General features: G+C 37.3%; 1 protein-coding gene across 1 annotated transcript in view; it reads right to left on the minus strand.

The window, feature by feature from the left end:
- Nucleotides 1-23,472, minus strand: part of LOC148954502 (kinesin-like protein KIF17) — a 186,284-nt gene that overhangs the window by 27,232 nt on the left and 135,580 nt on the right. Inside the window, exon 12 of the mRNA XM_089086301.1 lies at nt 5,201-5,342. Within this exon, the coding sequence (XP_088942427.1) occupies nt 5,201-5,342 (142 nt within the window). The remainder of the gene's footprint in view (nt 1-5,200; nt 5,343-23,472) is intronic.

A 23,472-nucleotide genomic window follows, 5' to 3' on the forward strand; every position in this document is an offset into this window, starting at 1 on the left:
GGGGGGGGATTTCAGTGCTCAATATGCCGTAATAAAATTTAAAAGAAGAATAATATGAAGAACCGTGACAAAGGATCTAAGGCAAGATGAATCCGAAGAGGGAAAATTTGGCATGGACATTTCACCAGCATAATCAAAACCCGTTCTCAGCTCAAAGGAAAAAGAAGAGTGGAATTGGAGACTAAGATACATTAAACAAAATGTGCATTTCAAATGACAAAACGGAACTAGAGATAAAAACCGTAAAATACAAAAGAAACTCCAAACAAAATATTGTAACAACCTACAAGGCTATTCCTTACAAATCATACAACAAAACCACCTAAAGAGTTACTTCGGTCCAGTCCTAAAAGTAACCAAAATGAAGGTAAACTAGATTTATGTTATTTAGGTAACGTGAAGTGTTGCAGCGACCTTTGATCAGCTTTGCCGACAAAATCATTGGGATCCTTTTAATATATATCAATAGGGTCCTAATTCAGCGTTACTACAGGTACAGGCTATAGACTTATTGTTCAAGGATAAAACTGCTACATTTTAGCAAATGAAACTCATAAATTATGGTCCAAAAATTTATAGGTGAGAAGCTGCCATTTCCGAGTGTTTTAGGAGTAGAGATGCTTCGAAAATATGGCATTTTTACGACGTAATCATTGGCAGCGCAATAGTGCTGCTTAAGTGAAGAACGATGTTGCCACAATGTATTATTATTTTTTTCCTCCATACCCGGGTACTTCGTATATCCAATCAAACATATCCACTCAAAATTTCAAGATAGCCATTTTGTTCAGCGTAGTTGATTTCCAGATAGAAAATATGTTTTTGAGGAGGACACTCCCCCAAAACCCTCTGGGCAAAGGTTTAAAGTTATGCCCTGGGGGCATATAAGTTTTTATAGAAGGTATTGTCGTAGAAACTTCAAAAAAGGTTCATTGGATTGGACATTCAAAGGGCTACTGCCCTTTTTAATAGTCGAAAGTGATTGGAGGATAACTCGCCCCCCCACGCCACTCATTCCCCCAAACTCATCTAATCAAAATTTTAAGATAGCCATTTTGTTCAGCGTAGTTGATTTTCAGATTGAAAATGTGTTTTTGAGAAGGACACTTCCCCACAATCCTCAGGGCAAGGGTTTTAAGTTTTGCCCTGAGGGCATACTTCGTATCGAAGGAGTTGTCGTAGAAACTTCGAAAAGGGCTCATCCGATTAGAAATTGGAATGGCTAGTGCCCTTTTTAATAGTCGAAAGTGATTGGAGGTCAACTATCCCCCCAACGCCCATCATTCCCTCAAACATATCCAATCAAAATTTCAAGATAGCCATTTTGTTCAGCGTAGTAGATTTCCAGATAGAAAATATGTTTTTGAGGAGGATACTCGCCCATAACCCTCGGGGAAAGGGTTTTAAGTTATACCCTGGGGGCATATAAGGTTTTTATAGAAGGCGTTGTCGCAGAAACTTTAAAAAAGGCTCATTCGATTAGAAATTCAAAAGACTAGCGCCCTTTTTAATAGTCGAAAGTGAATGGAGTGCAACTAGCCCCCAGCAACGCCCATCATTCCCCCAAACACATCCAATGAAAACTTTGAGATAGCCATTTTGTTCAGCCTAGTTGATTTCCAGATAGAAAATAGGTTTTTGAGAAGGACACTCCCCCAAAACCCTCAGGGCAAGGGTTTTAATGTTTGCCCTGAGGGCATATAAGAACGATGTTGGCACAATGTATCATTTTTTTTTTCCTTTAGAGCAGGGCACTTCGTATCGAAGAAGTTGTCGTAGAAACCTCAAAAAGGGCTCATTCAATTGGAAATTGCAGTGGCTTGTGCCCTTTTTAATAGTTGAAAGTGATTGGAAGGCAACTAATTCCCCTTCCACGCTCACCATTTCCCGAAACACATCCAATCAAAATTTTGAGATAGTCATTTTGTTCAGCGTAGTTGATTTCCAGATAGAAATTATGTTTTTGAGGAGGACACTACCCAAACGCCTTCAGGGCAAGGGATTATGCCCTGGGGGCATATAAAGTTTTTATAGAAGCCGTTGTCGTAAAAACTTAAAAAAAGGCTCATTCGATTGAAAATTCAAAGGGCTAACACCCTTTTTAATAGTTGAAAGTGATTGGAGGGCAAATGACCCCCCCCCACTCCCATCATTCCCCCAAACACATCCAGTCAAAATTTTGAGATAACCATTTTATTCAACGTATTTTTAAGTTCTGAAAATTAGGTCTTTGAGGATGATAACCCCCCAACAGCCCTTAGGGCAATGGTTGTAAGTTATGCCTTGGGGGCATATAATGTTCTTATAGAACACGTTGTCGTAGAAACTTCAAAAAGGGCTTATTCGATTGTAAATTGAAATGGCTAGTGCCCTTTTTAATAGTCGAAAGTAATTTGAAGGCAACTAACACCCCCCCTTCTACTTCCACCATTTTCCCAAACACATCCAATCAAAATTTTGAGATAGCCATTTTGTTCCAAGCAGTTTATAGTTCAGGAAATTATACATTTGAGCAGGACTCTCCACCAACAGTCTTCAGGGCAAGGGTTATAAGTTATGCCATGGGGGCATATAAGTTTTTATTGAAATCTTTGTCGTAGGAACTTCAAAAGGGCCCATTCGATTGGAAATTCGAAGGTCTAGTGCCCTTTTTAATAGTCGAAAGTGATCCCCAAACACATCCAATCAAAATTTGTAGATAGCCATTTTGTTCAGCGTAGTTGATTTCCAGATAGAAATTATATTTTTGAGGAGGGAACTTCCCCACAGCCCTCAGGGCAAGGGTTGTAAGTTATACCCCTGGGGCATATAAGGTTTTTATAGAACAAGTTGTCGTAGAAACTTCAAAAAGGGCTCATTCGATTGGATATTCAAAGGGCTAGTGCCCTTTTAATAGTTGAAAGTGCTGTGAAATCCGGCTCCCACTTCATGGCAATGTCCTTTCCCCCATGAAAACTTCCTCCATGGAAAGATCCTCCCACATACGCCACGACTCACCCCCCTCCCCCCCCCCCCACAACCAGAAAAAATACCCCCTGAAAACGTCTGTATACTTCCCAATAACCAATACTATATGCATTGAGCAAAGTTCATAACTTGAAGTCCTTCCCCCGGGGACTGTGGGGGATTAAGTCATCCTCAAAGACATAGTTATTGCATTTGTCGACCATGTTGAACAAAATGACTATCTCAAAGTTTTTATCGGATGACTTTGGGAAAAAATGAGCATGAGAAGGGGCCTGGTTGCCCTCCATTTTTTTGTCACTTAAAAAAGGCACTAGAACTTCTAATTTCAGTTCGAATGAGCCCTCCCACTATATTCTAGGACCACTGGGTCGATACGATCACCAATGGGGAAAAAAATAAAAAAATAAAAACGTATCCGTGATCTTTCTTCTGGCAAAAAATACAAAGTTCCACATTTTTGCAGATAGGAGCTTGAAACCTCTACAGTAGGGTTCTCCATTTAGGAACCTGCCATTTAGGAACCAAGCTTCGTAACTCTGGTTGGAAGGTACGTTTGAATGAGTTGATCCTGCTTAAATCCTGATTTAATACAAAACAAGCACCTAGCCCCATTTCCTACCTTATGTGTAGCAATGTTATTCTCGTAGACAATACTAATCACTCTGATGTATTTGTCTGTTATAACATACAAGGACAGGACCTTCGCTAATGGTCTTCTATTTCTACTACTAATACGACTACTATTAAATTAACAGTATTGAGATCAAAGTTTCAGGGAATGTTGATCAGGAAGTTGAACTAAATCAAAACACTATGTGCATGCAGTTGCAAAGGGCAGTATCAGTAATATCTTATAAACGGATTTAAGCATTATGTTGGGACTTTCAGGTATGTTGATGGGGATGGTGAACTAACCAAAAGGTACTATATACATACTCTAATACTACTACAGCTACTACTACTGCTGCTACGGTAACTAGCCCTTTTCGGTGCCGCTTCCTATCTTTAACAGGGACAATTCTAGATTGACTATTCACTCTCAATTTGTTAACATGCCAGTAGAAGATATTACTACTATGCCGTCTGGCTTCCACATCTTTCGCAATTTTACCCATGGCCTCCACTTCACACCTCCTTAATTCACATTTTAATGCTTTCTTCCCTTTCTTTAAATTCTTCTTATTTTCATGTGATCATTTATCGTTGTGAGTGATGATCACTGATCAATCAGTCAAATAATTCTTGTAAAGGCCCCTCCTTATCTGTATTATACATAAAGCATTTTCACTAATATTCAAAGCTGTGTTTATAACTTTCTTCCCTAAGATATCATCAGCGACTTCACAAACAATTTTCCTAAAATTAATGCATCCATCTTCAATATTTTCAGGTCCTGGAAAGTTTCTCTCAAATCCATACCTTGTAGTCTATCAGCGTCGAAAACAAAACAGATCTTTTTATGAATCATGTTGACAGGTATTTTTTTCATGACTTTAAAAAACAAGCAATTCCAACATGCTTGAACATTTAAATATTCTAACTTGTGTTTTACCCCAAGATATTATCTAACATTTGTAGTATACTGAAAAACCAAGTATGGGGGTTCAGTTGCATGGGTGTACAGTTACATGAGGGATCAGTTGCACGGGGGTTCAGTTGCATGGGGGCTCGGCTACACAGATGTTCAGTCAAAAGGAGCTGAGTTGCAAGGGGCTCCGTTATGGGGATTTAGTTGCATGGGGGTACAGTTATATGAGGGTTCAGTTGCACGGGGGTTCAGTTGCACGGGCGTTCGGTTACACGGATGTTCAGTTAAAAGGGGCTGAGTTGCAAGGGGGCTCCGTTGTATGAAGGTTCAGGTAGATGTGGCTCAGTTGCACGAGGTTTCAGTGATACGAGGGTTCAGTTGTACGGAGGTTCAATTTCACGGGGGTCAGTCACACGGGGTTCAGTTGCAATGGAACCCCTAAAACTACACTGTTCTTCTCTTAAAACTTTATCTACAGCATCTATTTGTCCACTGATGACACACCACCGTCTTACAGACCACCGAACTACAGGCCGATGATAACAAAATAAAACAAAACACTACACAATAGGGGTCTGCAACACAAAACATCTTTCAATACAATTGGAAATCATTTTTTTTATCTTTCATTCTAACGGTCTTAAAAAAAAACTAATGGAAAACACGTATTACATTTTTTTTGGAAAATAAAGAAAATTCAATTACCCTCAACAAGTTGAACAGCTTCTGGAGAATTTGGAAATTCCTTTGATTTCTTGAGATTTGTTAGGGCCCGAAGATATTCATTTTCAATCTGAAGTGCAGTCAGTGCACGGCGTAAACTGAGTATTAAAGATTCCCGAGGGTCCTAAAATTAAAACAAATTACATTTAATCGCTAATAGAATGACGGCAGTTAATATAAACTACTTGTGGGCAATGAAAATAAAATTTGGGAAAGGGTCTCCCAGGCACACTTTCATTTGAAACTGTGTTGCAGGTGCAATGCGCTACTTTGTTTTGTAAGCAAGTTCTTATAGTTTTTACGAAAAAGCATGTTTTTCCAGAAATTCTGTTAACCTCTGGTCGGGCTCATGAGTACTACTTGCACTATTAGCTTTGCTCTACTTGCACTATTTTTTTTAACTTTCAGTTAAAAAAAAAACAAGTTTTTTTTAACTGAAAGTAAGGAACGACGTTAAAACTTAAAACGGACAGAAACTATTCCGTATATGAAAGGGGCTTTCCCCTCCTCAACGCCTCGCTCTTTAAGCTAAATTTTATCATTTTTTCAAAAAAAAATATTTTTTATAAATTAAAACTTTATCGTAAATAGCAAGACGTTGTATAGGGAACAGCCCCTGTCATATAAGGAGTAATGTCTTTTCTTTTTAAGTTTTAACGTCGTTCCTTACTTTCAGTTAAAAAAACTTGTTTTTTTATTTAATTTTTAAAGTTTTTGAATTAATGCAGGTTTAGATTTTGGATCACCGTACATGAATAATTAAAAAAAAACTTGCATATTAATTTTACTTTTATTTGGTTAAATGGCTTTCTCGAAACTTGTTTAATTTTATTTACGAACGTTTTTATTAGTAATAAATATACGTAACTTACGAATTAGCTTATGTAACGAACTTCTGTATTCATAGATTTTTAATAAGTATATTAGGAGGACTGCCCCCTATTCAATACATTGCTCTTTAAGCTAAAGTTCGGATTTTGTTCCAATTCTTTAAAAATGATACCTTAATCACAAAGGCCGTTAATTAGAATAAATAGCTCTTATGAAAGTACTAAAAAATCTTTGGCTTAAAGAGCGAGGTATTGACTAGAGGGTAAACCCAATCACATAAGTAATATTTTCTGTTCGTTTTAAGTTTTGATGTTGGTCCTTACTTTCAGTTAAAAAACTTTTTTTTATTTAATTTCTGATCTTTTTTTTAAATAATTTCGGGAAATCCGGGGCCCCCTTCATAGCAATGTCCCTTCCCCCATGAAAACTTCCTTCGTGTAAAGATTCTCCCACATAACCCCCGAACCCCCCCCCCCACCTACCATATAAAATTCCCCCTGAAAACGCCTATATACTTCCCAATAACCAATACTATATGTTAACATTGGGTAAAGTTTATAACTTTCAGCCCTCCCCCCGGGAACTTCGGGGGATTAAGTCATTCTAAAAGACATAGTTAACATATTTTTGACCATGCTGAGTAAAATGTCTATCTCAAAATCTTGGATCGGATGACTTTGAGAAAAAAATGAGCGTGGGAGGGGGCCTAGTTGCCCTCCATTTTTTCGGTCACTTAAAAAGGGCACTAGAATTTTTGATTTCCGTTCCAATGAGCCCTCCCACGATATTCTAGGACCACTGGGTTGATACGATCACCCCTGAAAAAAAAAAAAAAAAAAAAAAACCCATCCTTGAAATTTATTATGGCAAAAAAAACAAAATTAAAAAATTTTGTAGATAGGTGCTTGAAACCTCTACAGTAGGGTTCTCTGATACGCTGAATATGATGGTGTGATTTTTAAGGACCATTAAGGTTCTATAAATTTTAGGGGGCGTTTCTCCCTTTTTCCGAAAATCAGCCAAATTCTCCTAGGCGTGTAACTTTTGATAGGTAGGACTAAACTTGATGAAACTTATATATTTGAAATCAGCATTAAAATCTGATTCTTTTGATGTATCTATTGGTATCAAAATCCTGTTTTCTAGAGTATCGGTTACCATTGAGCCGGGTCGCTCCTTACAGTTCGTTACCACTAACTGTTTGGTTAAATAAAATAAAAAGTTTTGTTAACTGAAAGTAAAGAGCGACATTAAAACTTAAAACAAACGGAACTTATTCCGTATAGGGAATGGGCTGTCTCCTCCTCAGCACTCTGCTCTTTACGCTAAAGTTTGACTCTTTCTCACAACTCTATCTGTTAAAACAATAAAAAACTTCAGCGTAAAGAGCAATGCGTTGAGGAGGGGACAGCCCCTTCCATATACGGAATACTTTCTGTTCTTTTTAAGGTTTAATGTCGCTCCTTACTTTCAGTTAAAAAAACTTGTTTTTTACATAGTTTCTGATCGTTTTTTAAATAATTCATTTATTCGTATAAATAATGATCGTTTTTTATTTATTTTCGGAACGTTTTTGAATTAATGCAACTTTGATTTTGGCTCACCGTACATGAATAATTAAAATGAAATTTGCATATTAATTATGCTTTTTTTTTGGCTAAATTGATTTTTTCGAAATTTTGATCTGACGTATCTTACGAAATAACTTACGTAGCGAACTTCTATATTCGTATATTTTTATTATGTAAATGAGGGGTTTCCCCCTATTCAATATCTCTCTCTTTACGCTGAAGTTCGAATTTTCTTCCAATTCTTTAAGAATGACCTCTGAATCACAAAGGCCGTTTAATTAGAACAGATAGCTTTTTTGAAAGCACTAAAAAGACTTTAACCTAAAGAACGAGGTATTGACTAGGGGGAGAACCCCTCACATACATAATACTTTCTGTTCGTTTTAAGTTTTAATGTTGCTCCTTAATTTGTTGAAAAAACTTGTTTTTTACATAGTTTCTGATCGTCTTTTAAATAATGCCGGGAAATCCGGCGGCCCCCGTCATAGAAATGGCCCTTCCCCCATGAAAATATCCTCCATGGAAAGATCCTCCCAAGTAGCCTCCTCCTCCGACCCCCCTTTAAACCAGAAGAAATGCCTCCTGAAAACGTCTACAGACTTCCAAGTAACTAATACTATATGTAAACAATGAGCAAAGTTCATAACTTCGAGCCCTTTGCCCGGGGATTGTGGGGGATTAAGTCATCCTCAAAGACATATTTATCAGGTTTTTGACTGTGCTGAACAAAATGGCTATCCAAAAATTTTTATCGGGTGACTTTGGAAAAAAAATTAGCGTGGAAGGGGGCCTAGTTGCCCTCCAATTTTTTGGTCACTTAAAAAGGGCACAAGAACTTTTAATTTCCGTTGAATGAGCCCTCTCGCCATTTTTTATGACCACTGGATCGATACGGTCATGCCTGGAAAAACAAACAAATAAACAAACACATAAACACGCATCCATGATCTTTCTTCTGGCAAAAAAAAAAAAAAATACAAAATTCAACATTTTTGCAGATAGGAGCTTGAAACCTCTACAGTAAGGTTCTCTGATACGCTGAATCTGACGGTGTGATTGTCATTAAGATTCTATCATTTTTAGGTGGAGTTTCTTCAAGAGCGGATCCAGGATTTTTGTTCGGGGGGGGGGGGGTTACCCGATTTTTCCCCGTGGACTTTGTCTAACATCCCGTGGTTTTGTCTTCACAGGTATTTTTTAGACTAATTTTCGACTCGGTAAGAAATTTCGGGGGGGGGGGGTACAAACCGGGTAGCCCCCCCCCCAGAATACGGCCTTTAGTTTTTCCCTATTTTCGAAAATAAGGCACATTTTTTCAGGCTCGTAAATTTTGATGGGTAAGACTAAACTTGATGAACTCTAAATATTTGAAATAAGCATGAAAATCCGATTCGTTTCATGTATCTATTGGTATCAAAATTTCCGCTTTTTTAGAGTTTTGGTTACTATTGAACCGGGTCACTCCTTACTTACAGTTCGTTACCACGAACTGTTTGATTCTGTGGGGTTTATGGTTTCTGAGTTTGGGACTCAAGTAGAGGAATGGCAGCATATCTGTGTGGTTTTTAGAGTTTTTACGAAAAAACTTAATTTTCCAGAAATTCTCTTAACCTCTCGTCGGGCTGATTAGTACGATATTGCATTAGGGAAGCTGCGTATAAGTCCATGCATTGGGCCAAAAAGGATCGTTTCTGGTTGCAATTAAACTGGAGCCAATCCTATGTGATTTGAAGTTGAGTTCTATAGTCTATTTTAGAAAGGCAATCTGAAGTTATGTCCCCAAGGCTCCGTTTTTTCAACATGTGCTTTATCTTTCAAGCGGAAAGCTTCGTTCAAGCAAGTACGCAACACGCAGTTTCCGATTTTATTTAGATGAAAATCTAAGAGTGTTTTGGATATTCTACTGTTCCCTGACCCTATAGTCAAAGACATTTCTTAGAATAATAGATAGAAAAAATTAAAGAGATAAAAATGAGCATTATCCTACTTTTGATGTATTTGCACTATTAGCTTTCAAGCTATTTCTATTATTGATTCTGTGGGGTTTTTTGTTTTCTGAGTTTGGGACTCAAGTAGAGGAAAAGCACCACATCTGCCTGGAAAATTTTAAGTTTCTTGTTGCTAAGGAAAATTGAAGTTTCTCTTTACTCCTTTTTAGTTGTGACATTAGAAAGTTGACTCACGACAAGAAAATCAATTTTTGGATCATATTAATAAACATTTTTGGATGGAAATTGCAGACAAGATTTGGATACTCCTCGATAAACTATTGCATATATGTTTGACGATTTTTTTAAGTACGAAAATTCCTCATGAGATGTAAGATTTTAACAATTTCGAAGGGCTTAAAATCTTTTCGTTGCGGCAGACATTGAAGAAGTACTACGGTTAAAGTTCACATTGAAGAAGTAGTTCTTTTAAATAATACTTAAGTGTTTTATAAGTATTTAAAGATCGATGTAAACGTGAAAAATGTGATTTGCTTTAATTTTGCTCGAAAAGTCAGATTCCTTGTCTCCAAAAGGTTTTTTGTTCTTATCACAGGATTGAAGAATTAAATCAGTAAATTTTTTAAGAACCCCTCAATTTAACGAAACACTGACAAAGTAAATGAGAACAGCAAAAAAGAGTAACTGGAAAACTAAAGAAGAATCCTTAGACAAAACCCGACAGAACAGAGAAGTGGACAAATAAACGATTTCATACATGCAAACAAACCTTACTTACATTAAATAAACATAACCTGCATTACACTAGCATACATTGCACATATTACATGTACATTACAAACATCACATTCTATAAACATCACAAACAACGTTAGATATAAGTAAGTTATGCAAGTAATAAAACAAATTACCTGGTTACTGTAGTAGTAAATGATGCTACTTGTGGATATGAACTTTTGAGTTTTGAATCTTCATTTGTTTTTCTACTGGACTATTTAATTCTGTGAGGTGGTAATGTTTAATCAATCTTTTATTACAAATCCATTGGAGAAGGCGAAGTACAATTCAGATTTGCTTGAGATTTAAAACTCTTCAAATTTTTAAATTTGGTTCGGAAACATGGATTTAGGCGGTCACCAAATCCTTGTGATCTTTGGTGAGAGAGGAAACGGATCCACCAGGGACGTTCGAAGTTCGTAACTTACTACCGACAAATTTTTTGTAATCATATCTCTTTAGAAATGAACTTAGTTAGATTAGCGATCTTGTTGGAATTCAGTTTCACAACTTAGGGACTCCCACCTCTAAAATTGAATTTTGAGGTATTTTAGTCATTTTAGTGTAGGGATTTGCACAAGGTTTGCACAAGTCTTTCGGATTTCTTAGGCTTTTGGTGAATAAAAATAAATGGAAAAAACATACGGTTTAGGACATTTTGATCACTAGAATGTCGAAGTGGAAGACTGTTATGTTTAAATGCTTGTCCATCCTGGATAGAAACCATAATCCAATAGCAAAAACAACTTATCTGATTTAGAAGTTAAGAAAAAAGGGGTCCAAACTCGGTTTAATTTTATGATGTCCAAAAATATTCAAAAATGGTAACCCTTTATCAGCTTGGTTCACTCCAACCGTTTGTTTGTAAGTATGAGACTCTATCGTAGGTTAAAAACAAAATCTACCAAGAGTGAAGGAAGAAACTCTCATATATGTTGAAAATGTTGAAAATATGGATGTAGTATTGTACTGTCGGTTGCTGTTTTTGGGAGGAAAACGCAACCGGAACCGAGCTATGCGTATATCTAAAATCGGCAGAAACATTTGCGTTTCTCTTTCTTTCTCCAACGTTGCTGTAGAAAGGTAATAATTGCATTAAAATAATAAAGACAGACACAATAAGCTTAAAACAAAAACATTATGTGAAATAAAAAAAAATACGGCTGCTCATATAAAGAGTCAACGCTTCAGCTACCAGCGAAAAAACAAGTATGAAGTTGTTGAAGGTAGTTAACTCGGTTCCGATTCCGACTAAAAATAGATTTTCCTTACTTTTTGCTCAATATAACTGAATTTTGATATATATAATGGATTGTTCACAGTGATGTGTTAAGCAGTGTAACTTTATAACCCAAATTACATAAAATATCCATTATAAATAAATACTTTATTCATTAGTTATACTATCCACTATTCTATCTTATTTCCATCACTGGCAAGCTGACAAAAGTAATTGAGCATTGAGGTTAGTCATGTATATCAGAAAAAAAAACTGAAGCATGTTTCTGTTACGCGTCTTACTACACCCCAAACACCTTATTGCACCTTACTACACAAATTTGAATAACTTAGTTTTAAAGGGCTGAGTTTGGGTGGGCTGTAGATCTCGTTACATTTAGATAATAAAACAAGCAGAAATTAAGAAAATTAAATGAAAGTAAATAATGATATTAAAACATAAAACGAACAGAAATCATCCAAAATATGAGGGGCATATCCACTGCAAAACACCTTGCTCTTTGCACTAAATTTTTAGCTTTTATTCCCATTGCTTAAAAAACGGTCGCTCTAGAAAAATGATCGTTTGAATAAAATAGAGAGTACTTTTAACAATATCTAAGGACTGGAAGACCTTATTGAAATAAATTTGTTTTAAACTATATGTAAATATTTCAATTTATATAGTTTAAAAGGCAAGTGGCTGCACATTGATTGCAATGATAAATGCATATCACTATAAAGTTGAGCAAAAAGAGCGGGGCTCTTATATAAACCCATAGTTTTAAGTATTCCTTGAATAAGGTTGAAAGTTTCCTATATATCTATCATATCTCACATTAGAGTTTTTTTCTGTGACCTTTCTAGCCCATTGTCCAAGAATGCTTATCTTCAATATTAACTATTTCGTCTTGAAACCAAAGAAGAAAGTATGGGTAATTAAAATGTTCAGCCAAGAATTGAAAGTTCTTTAGGAGGATTTTTAATCTTAGTGTTTTTTTTTGGGGGGGGGGGGAATTTAAGTGCTCAATAAACCGTGTTAAAATTCCAAAGAAGAATAATATGAAGAACAGTGACAATGGATCTAAGGCAAGATGAATCCGAAGAGGAAAAATTTGGCATGGACATTTCACCAGCATAATCAAAACCCGTTCTCAGCTCAAAGGAAAAAGAAGAGTGGAATTGGAAACTAAGATACATTAAACAAAATGTGCATTTCAAATGACAAAACGGAACTAGAGATAAAAACCGAAAAATACAAAAGAAACTCGAAACCAGAGCAAACAAAATATTGTAACAACCTACAAGGCTATTCCTTACAAATCATACATCAAAACCCAATACCTAAAGAGTTACTTCGGTCCAGTCCTAAAAGTAACCAAAATAAAGGTAAACTAGATTTATTTTATTTAGGTAACGTGAAGTGTTGCAGCGACCTTTGATCAGCTTTGCCGACAAAATCATTGTTTGAAAGGGTAGCACTTTGGTTTTGTTTCCTTGCAGTCGATTAAAGGTCGTAATTGCTGATCCCTTAAAACTCTAGAATCGTTTGACAAAAAAAAATTATTAAAAAAGAAAAAGCAACGATGAAACGCTAGCTAAAGGAGGACTGGCTGAAGGAGCGCTAGTTAAAAGAGGAAATACGTCTATTTTACAGTCAGTACTGTTAATTTTAATATGTAACGTGTATATAAGTTAATGCTGTATTTATTTGCCCTAAAATATACTACCAAACCTATTGTGTGTTGTAATTTCTAAGACTTCAAGCTCGTCTCTACTTTGTATCAAAATTTAACAGTTATTAACTATTTCCACTATATCAAAGTTAAACAGGAGAAAACATTCAAAATATATTTTGTTTTAGTCGATTGCAACATTAAGCTCTGTTCTTTAGAAGATAGGGGGGGGGAGGCTTACTCTTCTTAGTTTCTGTCAGTTTTGGGCTTGTATTGAGCGTAATTTAAATAATTTCTTAGACAACGCTGCTTTTCCATTTAAACAATTTAAGAGAGAAAAATGGGTCAATATATTTAGATTTTTTTGTGGTGACATTTTCTAATTAAGTCAAAATTGGGTTTTAGTAAAAACACAAAGACACAAACAAAAGTTTCGATATACCACTTTTTATTAAGATAAGGAACATATCCTGGTATGTGTAGGCTTAATGGGAAATTGAGAAATCAGAACTTCCTAGCTATATGCGTCAGTGAGCCCCGATAAGATGTGGTTGCTGAAATGTATAAATGATACATTTTATGGGAACGGGGAGCGTTAGACTACGTTTATGCCGGACAGACCTCTGGTCCGTTGGTTTTAGAAATACCTTGGAATACTGTTGGATTATTGTAAGTATTCAAGTATCTTATTGTATTGTATCTTACCATAGTATTCGTATAATTGTTGACTCCCTGGGACAACCAGTCTCTGTGGCTTATAAATTATCAGACCCTGTATCGTTGTGTGTTAGCTGAATAAAAGTATTGTGTTATATCCAACCTCTCTACAATCTTATTTAAGTTCCCTCGAATACTCCCTGCTGGTACGCCCCGTTAGTCAGGTCCTAGCCAAAGGCACACTACCAAAGTTTATTTACCTTAGGGCCATAGTTATTTCCCCTATAAAGGGAGTAAATAAGGCCTCTACCACAACTTCAGCCTACAACCTTAAAACTACTTTACCACAGCTGGTGGCAATTGCGGAAAAACTGGGTCGAGTAGACTAAATTAGATTGCAGATTAAAATAAAATGTCCTTATCAGAAGAGGTAAGCAAATAGACTTCACTTTTAGCGGCACTCCAATTACCAAAATTTCAAGCAGCTTTGCTTGAACTTTGGCTATTACAAATAGATTTGTGTCCCCCCCCCCAAAGATTTGGGTACAATAGAAAAAATGGAAAAAAGGTTCAACCAAGAATTGTAAAATAAAAAAAATATAGTATCTAGTAGTTATAAAGTTGAAGTAAGTATATAATTAGTAGTTTTCTTAGTGTTAGTAATAAATGCAATGCAGTAATGCCGTATAACACTAAATAATAAAGTATTTGTACCGCGAATTAAAAGAATAAAATAAAAGATAATAAATAAAAAAATCTAACTGGACCGTAGAAACGTTGGTAGAAACAGTAGAATTTTATGCATAATAGTAGCAAATAGGGTCCTAATTCAGCGTTACTACAGGTACAGGCTATAGACTTATTGTTCAAGGATAAAACTGCTACAGTTTAGCAAATGAAACTCATAAATTATGGTCCGAAAATTTATAGGTGAGAAGCTGCCATTTCCGAGTGTTTTAGGAGTAGAGATGCTTCGAAAATATGGCATTTTTACGACGTAATCATTGGCAGCGCAATAGTGCTGCTTAAGCAAAGAACGATGTTGCCACAATGTATTATTATTTTTTTCTCCATATCCGGGCACTTCGTATATCCAATCAAACATATCCACTCAAAATTTCAATATAGCAATTTTGTTCATCGTAGTTTATTTCCATATAGAAAATATGTTTTTGAGGAGGACACTCCCCCAAAACCCTCTGGGAAAGGGTTTTAAGTCATGCCCTGGAGGCATATATGGTTTATATAGAAGGTATTGTCGTAGAAACTTCAAAAAAGGCTCATTCGATTGGAAATTCAAAGGGCAACTGCCCTTTTCAGTTGTCGAAAGTGATTGGAGGATAACTAGCCCCCCCACGCCCATCATTCCCCCAAACTCATCTAATCAAAATTTTAAGATAGCCATTTTGTTCAGCGTAGTTGATTTTCAGATTGAAAATATGTTTTTGAGAAGGACACTTCCCCACAACCCTCAGGGCAAGGGTTTTAAGTTTTGCCCTGAGGGCATACTTCGTATCGAAGGAGTTGTCGTAGAAACTTCGAAAAGGGCTCATCCGATTAGAAATTGGAGTGGCTAGTGCTCTTTTTAATAGTCAAAAGTGATTGGAGGTCAAGAAGCCCCCCCCCCACGCCCATGATTCCCTCAAACATACCCAATCAAAATTTCAAGATATCCATTTTGTTCAGAGTAGTTGATTTCCAGATAGAAAATATGTTTTTTAGGAGGACACTCCCCCAAAACCCTCGGGGCAAAGATTTTAGGTTATGCCCTGGGGGAATATAAGTCTTTATAGAAGGTATTGTCGTAGAAACTTCAAAAAAGGCTCATTCGATTGGAAATTCAAAGGGCTAGTGCCCTTTTAATAGTCATTGGAGGATGATTGGAGGATATTGGAGGATAACTGCCCCCCCCCCTAAGTCCATCATTCCCCCAAACTCATCCAATCGAAATTTTAAGATAGCCATTTTGTTCAGCGTAGTTGATTTTCAGATAAAAAATATGTTTTTGAGGAAGACAATCCCCCTTAACCCTCAGGGCAAGGGTTTTTTAACTTAACTTATGCCCTGGGGGCATATAAGTTTCTTATAGAAGGCGTTGTCGAAGAAACTTCAAAAAAGGCTCATTCGATTAGAAATTCCAACGGCTAGTGCCCTTTTTAATAGTCGAAAGTGATTGGAGGGCAACTAGCCTCTCCCACGCCCATCATTCCCCCATACACATCCAATGAAAATTTTGAGACAGCCATTTTGTTCAGCGTAGTTGATTTCCAGATAGAAAATATGCTTTTGAGAAGGACACTCCCCCACAAGACTCGGGGTAAGGGTTTTAAGTTTTTCCCTGAGGGCATATAAGAACGATGTTGGCAGAATATATCATTTATTATTTTTTCCTTTTAGAGCAGGGCACTTCGTATCGAAGTATTTGTTGTAGAAAGCTTAAAAAGTGCTCATTCCATTGGAAATTGGAGTGGCTTATGCCCATTTTAATAGTTGAAAAGGATTGGAAGGCAACTAATACCCCTTCCACGCTCAATATTTCCCGAAACACATCCAATCAAAATTTTGAGATAGCTATTTTGTTCAGCCTAGTTGATTCCCAGATATAAATTATGTTTTTGAGGAGGACACTCCCCAAAACCCTACAGGGCAAGGGTTGTAAGTTATACCCTGGGGCATATAAGGTTTTTATAGAAGTCTTTGTCGTAAAAACTTAGAAAAAAGCTCATTCGATTGAAAATTCAAAGGGCTAACGCCCTTTTTAATAGTTGAAAGTGATTAGAGGGCAAATAGCCCCCCCACGCCCATCATTCAAACCAAAATTTTGAGATAGCCATGTTCATTCAACGTATTTTTAAGCTCTGAAAATTAGGTCTTTGAGGATGAGACCCCCCCCCAACAGCCCTTAGGGCAAGGGTTGTAAGTTGTGCCCTGGGGAAATATAATGTTCTTATAGAACACGTTGTCGTGGAAACTTCAAAAAGGGCTTATTCGATTGGAAATTGAAATGGCTAGTGCCCTTTTTAATAGTCGAAAGTAATTGGAAGGCAACTAACACCCCTTCCAAGCCCACCTTTTCCCCAAACATAGCCAATCAAAATTTTGAGATAGCCATTTTGTTCCACGCAGTTTAAAGTTCAGGAAATTATACATTTGAGCTGGAACCCCCCCCCCCAGTCTTCAGCGCAAGGGTTATAAGTTATGCCCCGGGGGCATATAAGTATTTATTGAAATCTTTGAAACTTCAAAAGGGCTCATTCGATTGGAAATTCGAGGGGCTTGTGCCCTTTTTAATAGTCGAAAGTGATCCCCAAACACATCCAATCAAAATTTTTAGATAGGCATTTTGTTCAGCGTAGTTGATTTCCAGCTAGAAATTATGTTTTTGAGGTGGGAACTCCCCCAGAGCCCTCAGGGCAAGGGTTGTACGTTATGCCCTGGGGGCATATAAGGTTTTTATAGAAATAGTTGTCGTAGAAACTTCAAAAAGGGCTCATTCGATTGGAAATTCCAAGGGCTAGTTCCCTTTTAATAGTTGAAAGTGATTTGAGGGCAACTAACCCCCCTCTCATGCCCACCTTTTCCCCAACCACATCCAATCAAAATTTTTAGATAGCCATTTTGTTTCACGCAGTTTAAAGTTCAGGAAATTATACCTCAGGAAATTATACCACAGTCTTCAGGGCAAGGGTTATAAGTTATGCTCTTATAATTGAAATCTTTGTCGTAGAAACTTGAAAAAGAGGTCTTTCAATTTGAAACTCAAAGGGTTAGTGCCCTTTTTAATAGTCGAAAGTGATTTGAGGACAACTAACCCCCCTCTCCCGCCCACCATTTCCCCAAACACATTCAATCAAAATTTTGAGATATCCGTTTGTTCAACGTAGTCGAAAGTTTTGGAAATTAGGTATTTTAGGATGATAACCCCTCAGAGCCCTCAGTGCAAGGGTTGTAAGTTATGCCCTGGGGGCATATAAGGTTTATATAGAAAGTTGTTGTAGAAATTTCAAAAAGAGCTCATTTGTTTTGAAATTGAAATTGCCCTTTTTAATAGTCGAAAGTGAGTGGAGAGTAATTGACCACCCTCCCAGGCCCACCATTTCCCCAAACCCATTCAATCAAAGGTTAGAGATAGCTATTTTGTTCAACGTAGTTGAAAGTTCTGGAACCTATGTATTTAAGGAAGACAAACTCCCCAGAGCCCCCAGGGCAAAGGTTGTAAGTTATCCCCTGGAGGCATATAAGGTTCTTATAGATAGAGTTGTCGTAAAAACTTCAAAACAGGCTCAATCAATTGGGAATTGAGAGGGCTATTGCCCTTTTTAATAGTCGAAAGTGATTGGAGGGTAATTAAACACCCTCTCAGGCGCACCATTCCCCTAAACACATGCAATGAAAATTTTCAGATTGCAATTGTGTTCAACGTAGTTTAAAGTTCTGGAAATTAGGTCTTTGAGGATGACACCCCCCTAGCCCTCAGGGCAAGGGTTGTAAGTTATGCCCTGGGGCATATAAGGTTTTTATTGAATGTGTTGTCTTAGAAACTTCAAAAGGGCTCAGTTGATTGGAAATTGAAAGGGCTAGTGCCTTTTTTATAGTTGAAAGTGATGGGAGAGCGACTAATCATTTTCCAAAACACATCCAATCAAAATTTTGAGATAGCCATTTTGTTTAACGTAGTTGAAAGTTCTGGAAATTATGTCCCAGAGAATGACAACCACTCACACAGCCCTTAGGGTAAGGGTTGTAATTTATATCCTGAGGCATATAAGGTGTTTATAGAAAGCGTTGTCGTAGAAAATCAAAAAGGGCTCATTCAATTGCAAATCGAAAGGCCTAGTGCCCTTAAGTCTTAAGTCTTAAGAACACGAAAAGATTTAAAGTATTACTTTCTTCTTCCTTGAAAAGACTATGTAAACAAAAAACCTAGCAATATAGCGCACTACTGTTGTAGCTGCGCTCTGATTACTTTGACTCTTAAAAAGGGCACTAGAATTTATGATTACCAATCCAATGACTCCCCTCCAAAGCATAACGACCACCCTTTTTTATAAGAACTCATGGGCGTGAATTACAACCCCTTCCCTGAGAGCTTTAAGGGGGGGGGTTGTCCTCCTCACTGACATAATTTCCGAAACCTTCAACTAAACTAAATTAAATTATTATCTTCATATTTTGATTGGAGGTGTTAAGGCAAATGCTGAGCGTGGAGGGGGGACTGTTTGCTCTCAAATCACTTTGAATCTTAAAAAGGGCACTATAACTTCCAGTTTTAAATCAAACAAGTCCCAGATGTTTATACGACCGCCCATTCTATAAAAACCTTATATGCAGTAGCGGATCCAGGGGGGGGGCGAACGCCCCCCCCCTCTTGCTTGGGCAAAAAGTTCTATCATTAGATTTTCTGTGACTTGATTGTGATATCAGCGCCTGGATCAACGCATCTTTGCAAAGGATCGGACGACACTTGGTCTGTCTGCCTTAAGTCTTTAGGGAATTGTCAAGAGTGTTTGGTGCCACCCGAACTTACAAGGCATTTTGAAGCTTGTCATCTCGTAAATCGTTGAAGCTTCAAAAAGTGTGCGCGTCAAAACCTGTTTCTTATTCAATAACTAAGCAAAAATCTTGAAATGACTCCGATAACACATACGCCTTAGGGTTAGTCGCGATTCTAGAAGGGTTTGAAAAGTATACAATTTTTGGATAATATTAACCAGTTATGATGTCGAAGCGAAAGCAGATAACTCTCGAAAACTTTTTTGGTTCGGAAGCTAAAGCTAGGCGAGTGGACGCCGTAACTTAAGATAGAAATAATGAGAGTTACAGTGTTAATAGTGATTCCAGCGCTTTGACTAATGGTGAGATAGTGTATGATTCTTTAGCAACAATTGAAGAGTGTAGCCCAAAGCCTAACACAAACATCGAAAATATAAGCACTTTCTACGAAAATGATATCGGAAGCTATATCGATAGACTTGAAAAACTGGATGATCGTACGCGATATCAATTGCTTCAGAACCCGTGGATTTCGACGTCTAACTACAGCTTCCCCTATTCATTTCACAAGAAGCGGGACAGGGACGAAAAGAGATTTTTAAATCGTACTTGCATGGAAGAATTTCATGGGCAAGTATTTTCGAATAAACTGAGGTGCTTATATCTGTAAATAATATGTTTTGTTTGGTGTTTAAAGGGGTAAAGGTTCCAACTAATTACAAAGGATGATGAAGAAGCCCACCGTGAATTTTGCGCTAACTGGAAAAGACAGTGACTCGGTTTCTCTTGAAAATCATCAGATTCATCACGATTCAGTTGACGCAGACAAACATTTCCTTCTAAAATATGACAACCCTGAAACCAACATTTAAGCCTTGTAAACGAACAACGTAGCCAACAAGTGCAGGAAAACAGAGCGAGATTGAAGCCAATTGTTGAATCAATTGTTTTCTTGGGTCGACAGAACATTGCTCTTCGTGGCCATAGAGATGATGGAGAATTATTGGCAGAAAAGGACCCATTGACAAACGAAGGAAACTTTCGATAACTTTTAAGGGACCGTGTAAATAGTGGCGATATCACTTTAAAACAACATTTGGAAAGCTCAGGTGCAAATGCTACTTATATAAGCAAAACAACACAGAATGAATTAATTGAAAGTTGTGCCAAAGAGATTCTTAAAGAAATCCTGACACGAGTCCATTCTGCCAAATTCCATAGTGCTGCTGTTGATGAAACAGCGGATATATCAGATAAGTCACAACTAAGTATTGACCTTTAATACAAATACAATGGCAAAACACGTGAAGACTTCATAGATTTCTTAGACCTTCACGAAACATGTTGCTCAGAAAGCGTTGGAAACTTCGAACCGACCATTAAAGGGGAAACGCATGGAAATGTTGTGTTGGATTTTCTTCGATCTCTTGGGCTAGACTTAGAAAATTGTGTGGGCATAGGAACTAATGAATTGCTTTGATAGTTTCAGAACATTGTGGTGCTATAAAACAAGTTGAAAAGGTAGTAAAGATTGCCCTGCGTTGCCCATGTTTCAACCATGCTCTAAATCTTTCCATGTCAAAAACTTCTTCTGTCCAGAGTGTTAGAAACTCCATCGGAGTAATAAAAGAAATAGTTGCTTTTTTCGGTGCTTCTGCAAAGCTCAATTATGTTTTAACCAGAGTAATGAAAGCACAGCTAACTGGCATATCTGAAATGCACTGGACAAATAACCACAATTTCTCACTATAAGTTATGTTAGAGTTTCCTAAGAACGTGGGAGCTCTTCAAATCGTCAGTAGCTAGGCAGAATGCTCAACTGGAGAAAAACTATAACCAGTATTGATTACTGTATGTCCTCCTACATGATAGCAACTATTTTCTTTTTTAATACCACATCTGGAATGATGTTACTACTCATTTAGCTATTTTGGAAGAAGAGCTTAGACCTCGCGTCTACAGCAAGCCATGTTAAGGACCTTCTTACCTAGCTGCAAGTCAAGCGTCGGGAGAGTGACAGCGAGTTTAAAAACACATTTGACGATGTAACTAAAGTGGCAACCGAGCTAGGTTGGACACAATCATTTCGGACTTAGAAAGCCGTTTTTCCGTTGAAACGCTGGACACTTTAAATAACAGTCCCAAGGATAGCGAAAAAGCAAACGAATCAGATTAATGTACCAGTCAGTTCACACGAGGAATATTATAGACGGTCAGTTTTTATTTCCCTGTTGGACACAATCATTTCGGACTTAAAAAGCCGTTTTTTCTTTGAAATGCTGGACACTTTTAAGCTCAGTATTTTCTTGCCAACAAATCGTACAGAAAAGAACAAACAAAAAATCGCTAATTTGATTCATGACTTGTCAGAGCGATACTGGTCAGTAATGGGTTTCCCCTCCCAATCGGTTTGTGAATCTGCCCTGGCCGGAGAAGCGACAATATAGAAAACTCGGTGGCTTCATCTGAGAGAAAGCAATGCAGGCACAGGTAGAATACCTGAAACACTAGGAGAAACTTTACAGAGACAGAACTGCGATGCTGATATTTTCCCGAATATTTCAGCGCTCTTGCAGATTCTCATTACCCTACCTATCAGTGTGGCATCCGTTGAACGAAATTTTTTTACCTTAAGAAGATTGAAAACGTGGATAAGAAACAAAATAACGGAGGAAAGACACGTCGGACTTACCCTTCTTCATGTTCACCGTGACATTGTCATAAGTTTAGAAGGTGTTATTGATAGATTTGCTAATAGTGGAAATATGAGGCGATAATTTGTTATATAATATTGATAGTGTTTCTGTGAATGTATTTTTGTGGATAGCTTTACAGAACCAACAGCTAAATGACGGATAGAAGCAGAGGGATGCAAATTTCAATATCAGTAAGTTTCGAATGGGAATTTTTCGCAACGAGCCACCCCCCTTGCCTAAAATCCTGGATCCGCTACTGCTTATATGCCCTCATAAAATAACTTACAACCCTATCCCCAGGGCGCTGGGCGGTGGTGTCATCCCTAGAGACATTTTTATATGTTCTTTGAAACGTTTAGAAAAAATTCCTATCTCATAACTTCAATCAGATGCGTTTGATAAAAGAAGGGGTTTATACCATCTAGTTTAGTGTAGCAATATAGCGCACTACTTACAACAGCCCCCCCTATACACGCAGAGACACACAAACATGTCGTAATTTCCTGCGATGTATACAATATGTATTTTAAGACAGTTCTTTTATTCAAAATAGTCCAAATATCATATAACAAGGCTTTTGAGGTTGATACAAACCACCAGAGCCTAAGGGCGAGGGCTGTAAGTTATGCCCTTGGGGCATTTAAGGTTCTTATGGAAGGGATGGTTGTATAGGCTTTAGAGGTGGCTCATTTGGTTGAATTTAAAAGTTCTAGTTCCCTTTTCAGATTAAATTGTGATGGAGGTCAAGTTGCACCCCAACCCCCACCCAACTATCTATCTTTTCACCAAATGCATTTGATTGAAATTGTGCGATGGCAATTTTGTTTAAAATAGTCCAAAGAACATATAGCAATGCTTCCAGCATTGGCACAATCCCCCTGAGCCCTGGGGCAAGAGCTTTAAGCTCTGACCTGGGGGCATATAAAGTTTATATGGAATGGGTGGTCGTATTAAGTTTATATGGCTCTCATTTAATTTTAAATTGGAATTTATAGAGACTTTTTAAGAGTCAAAGTGATTTGAGAGAACCCCCCCCCCACGCCCGTCATTTCCCATAAAACAAATCCAAACAAAGTTTTGAGACATCAATTTTTTCAGCGTTGTTGAAAGGTTCAGTAATTATGCATAGCAATAGTTGTAGTAGTAGTAGTAGTAGTAGCATTAGTAGCAGTATGCAGATAGCACCTTTTTTCAACATCCCCTTCAACAAACGATGAAATTTTTAACTTAATACTATATACTCAGCCTGAAGCACTGCTGATACGTCCTCTTGACAACCTATATGGGGATAATGCGTTTCGATTTATTTCAATACAGCTACAATATCACCGAAAATTTTCGCCTTAATCCCCTTAGGTTTATTAGTCGTAGCAGTAGTGCAGTAAC

The sequence above is a fragment of the Artemia sp. Qi Xiang Cuo genome, chromosome 3 (genome assembly GCF_049724085.1).
Source record: "Artemia sp. Qi Xiang Cuo chromosome 3, ASM4972408v1, whole genome shotgun sequence".
Taxonomy (NCBI): Eukaryota; Metazoa; Arthropoda; class Branchiopoda; order Anostraca; family Artemiidae; genus Artemia; species Artemia sp. Qi Xiang Cuo.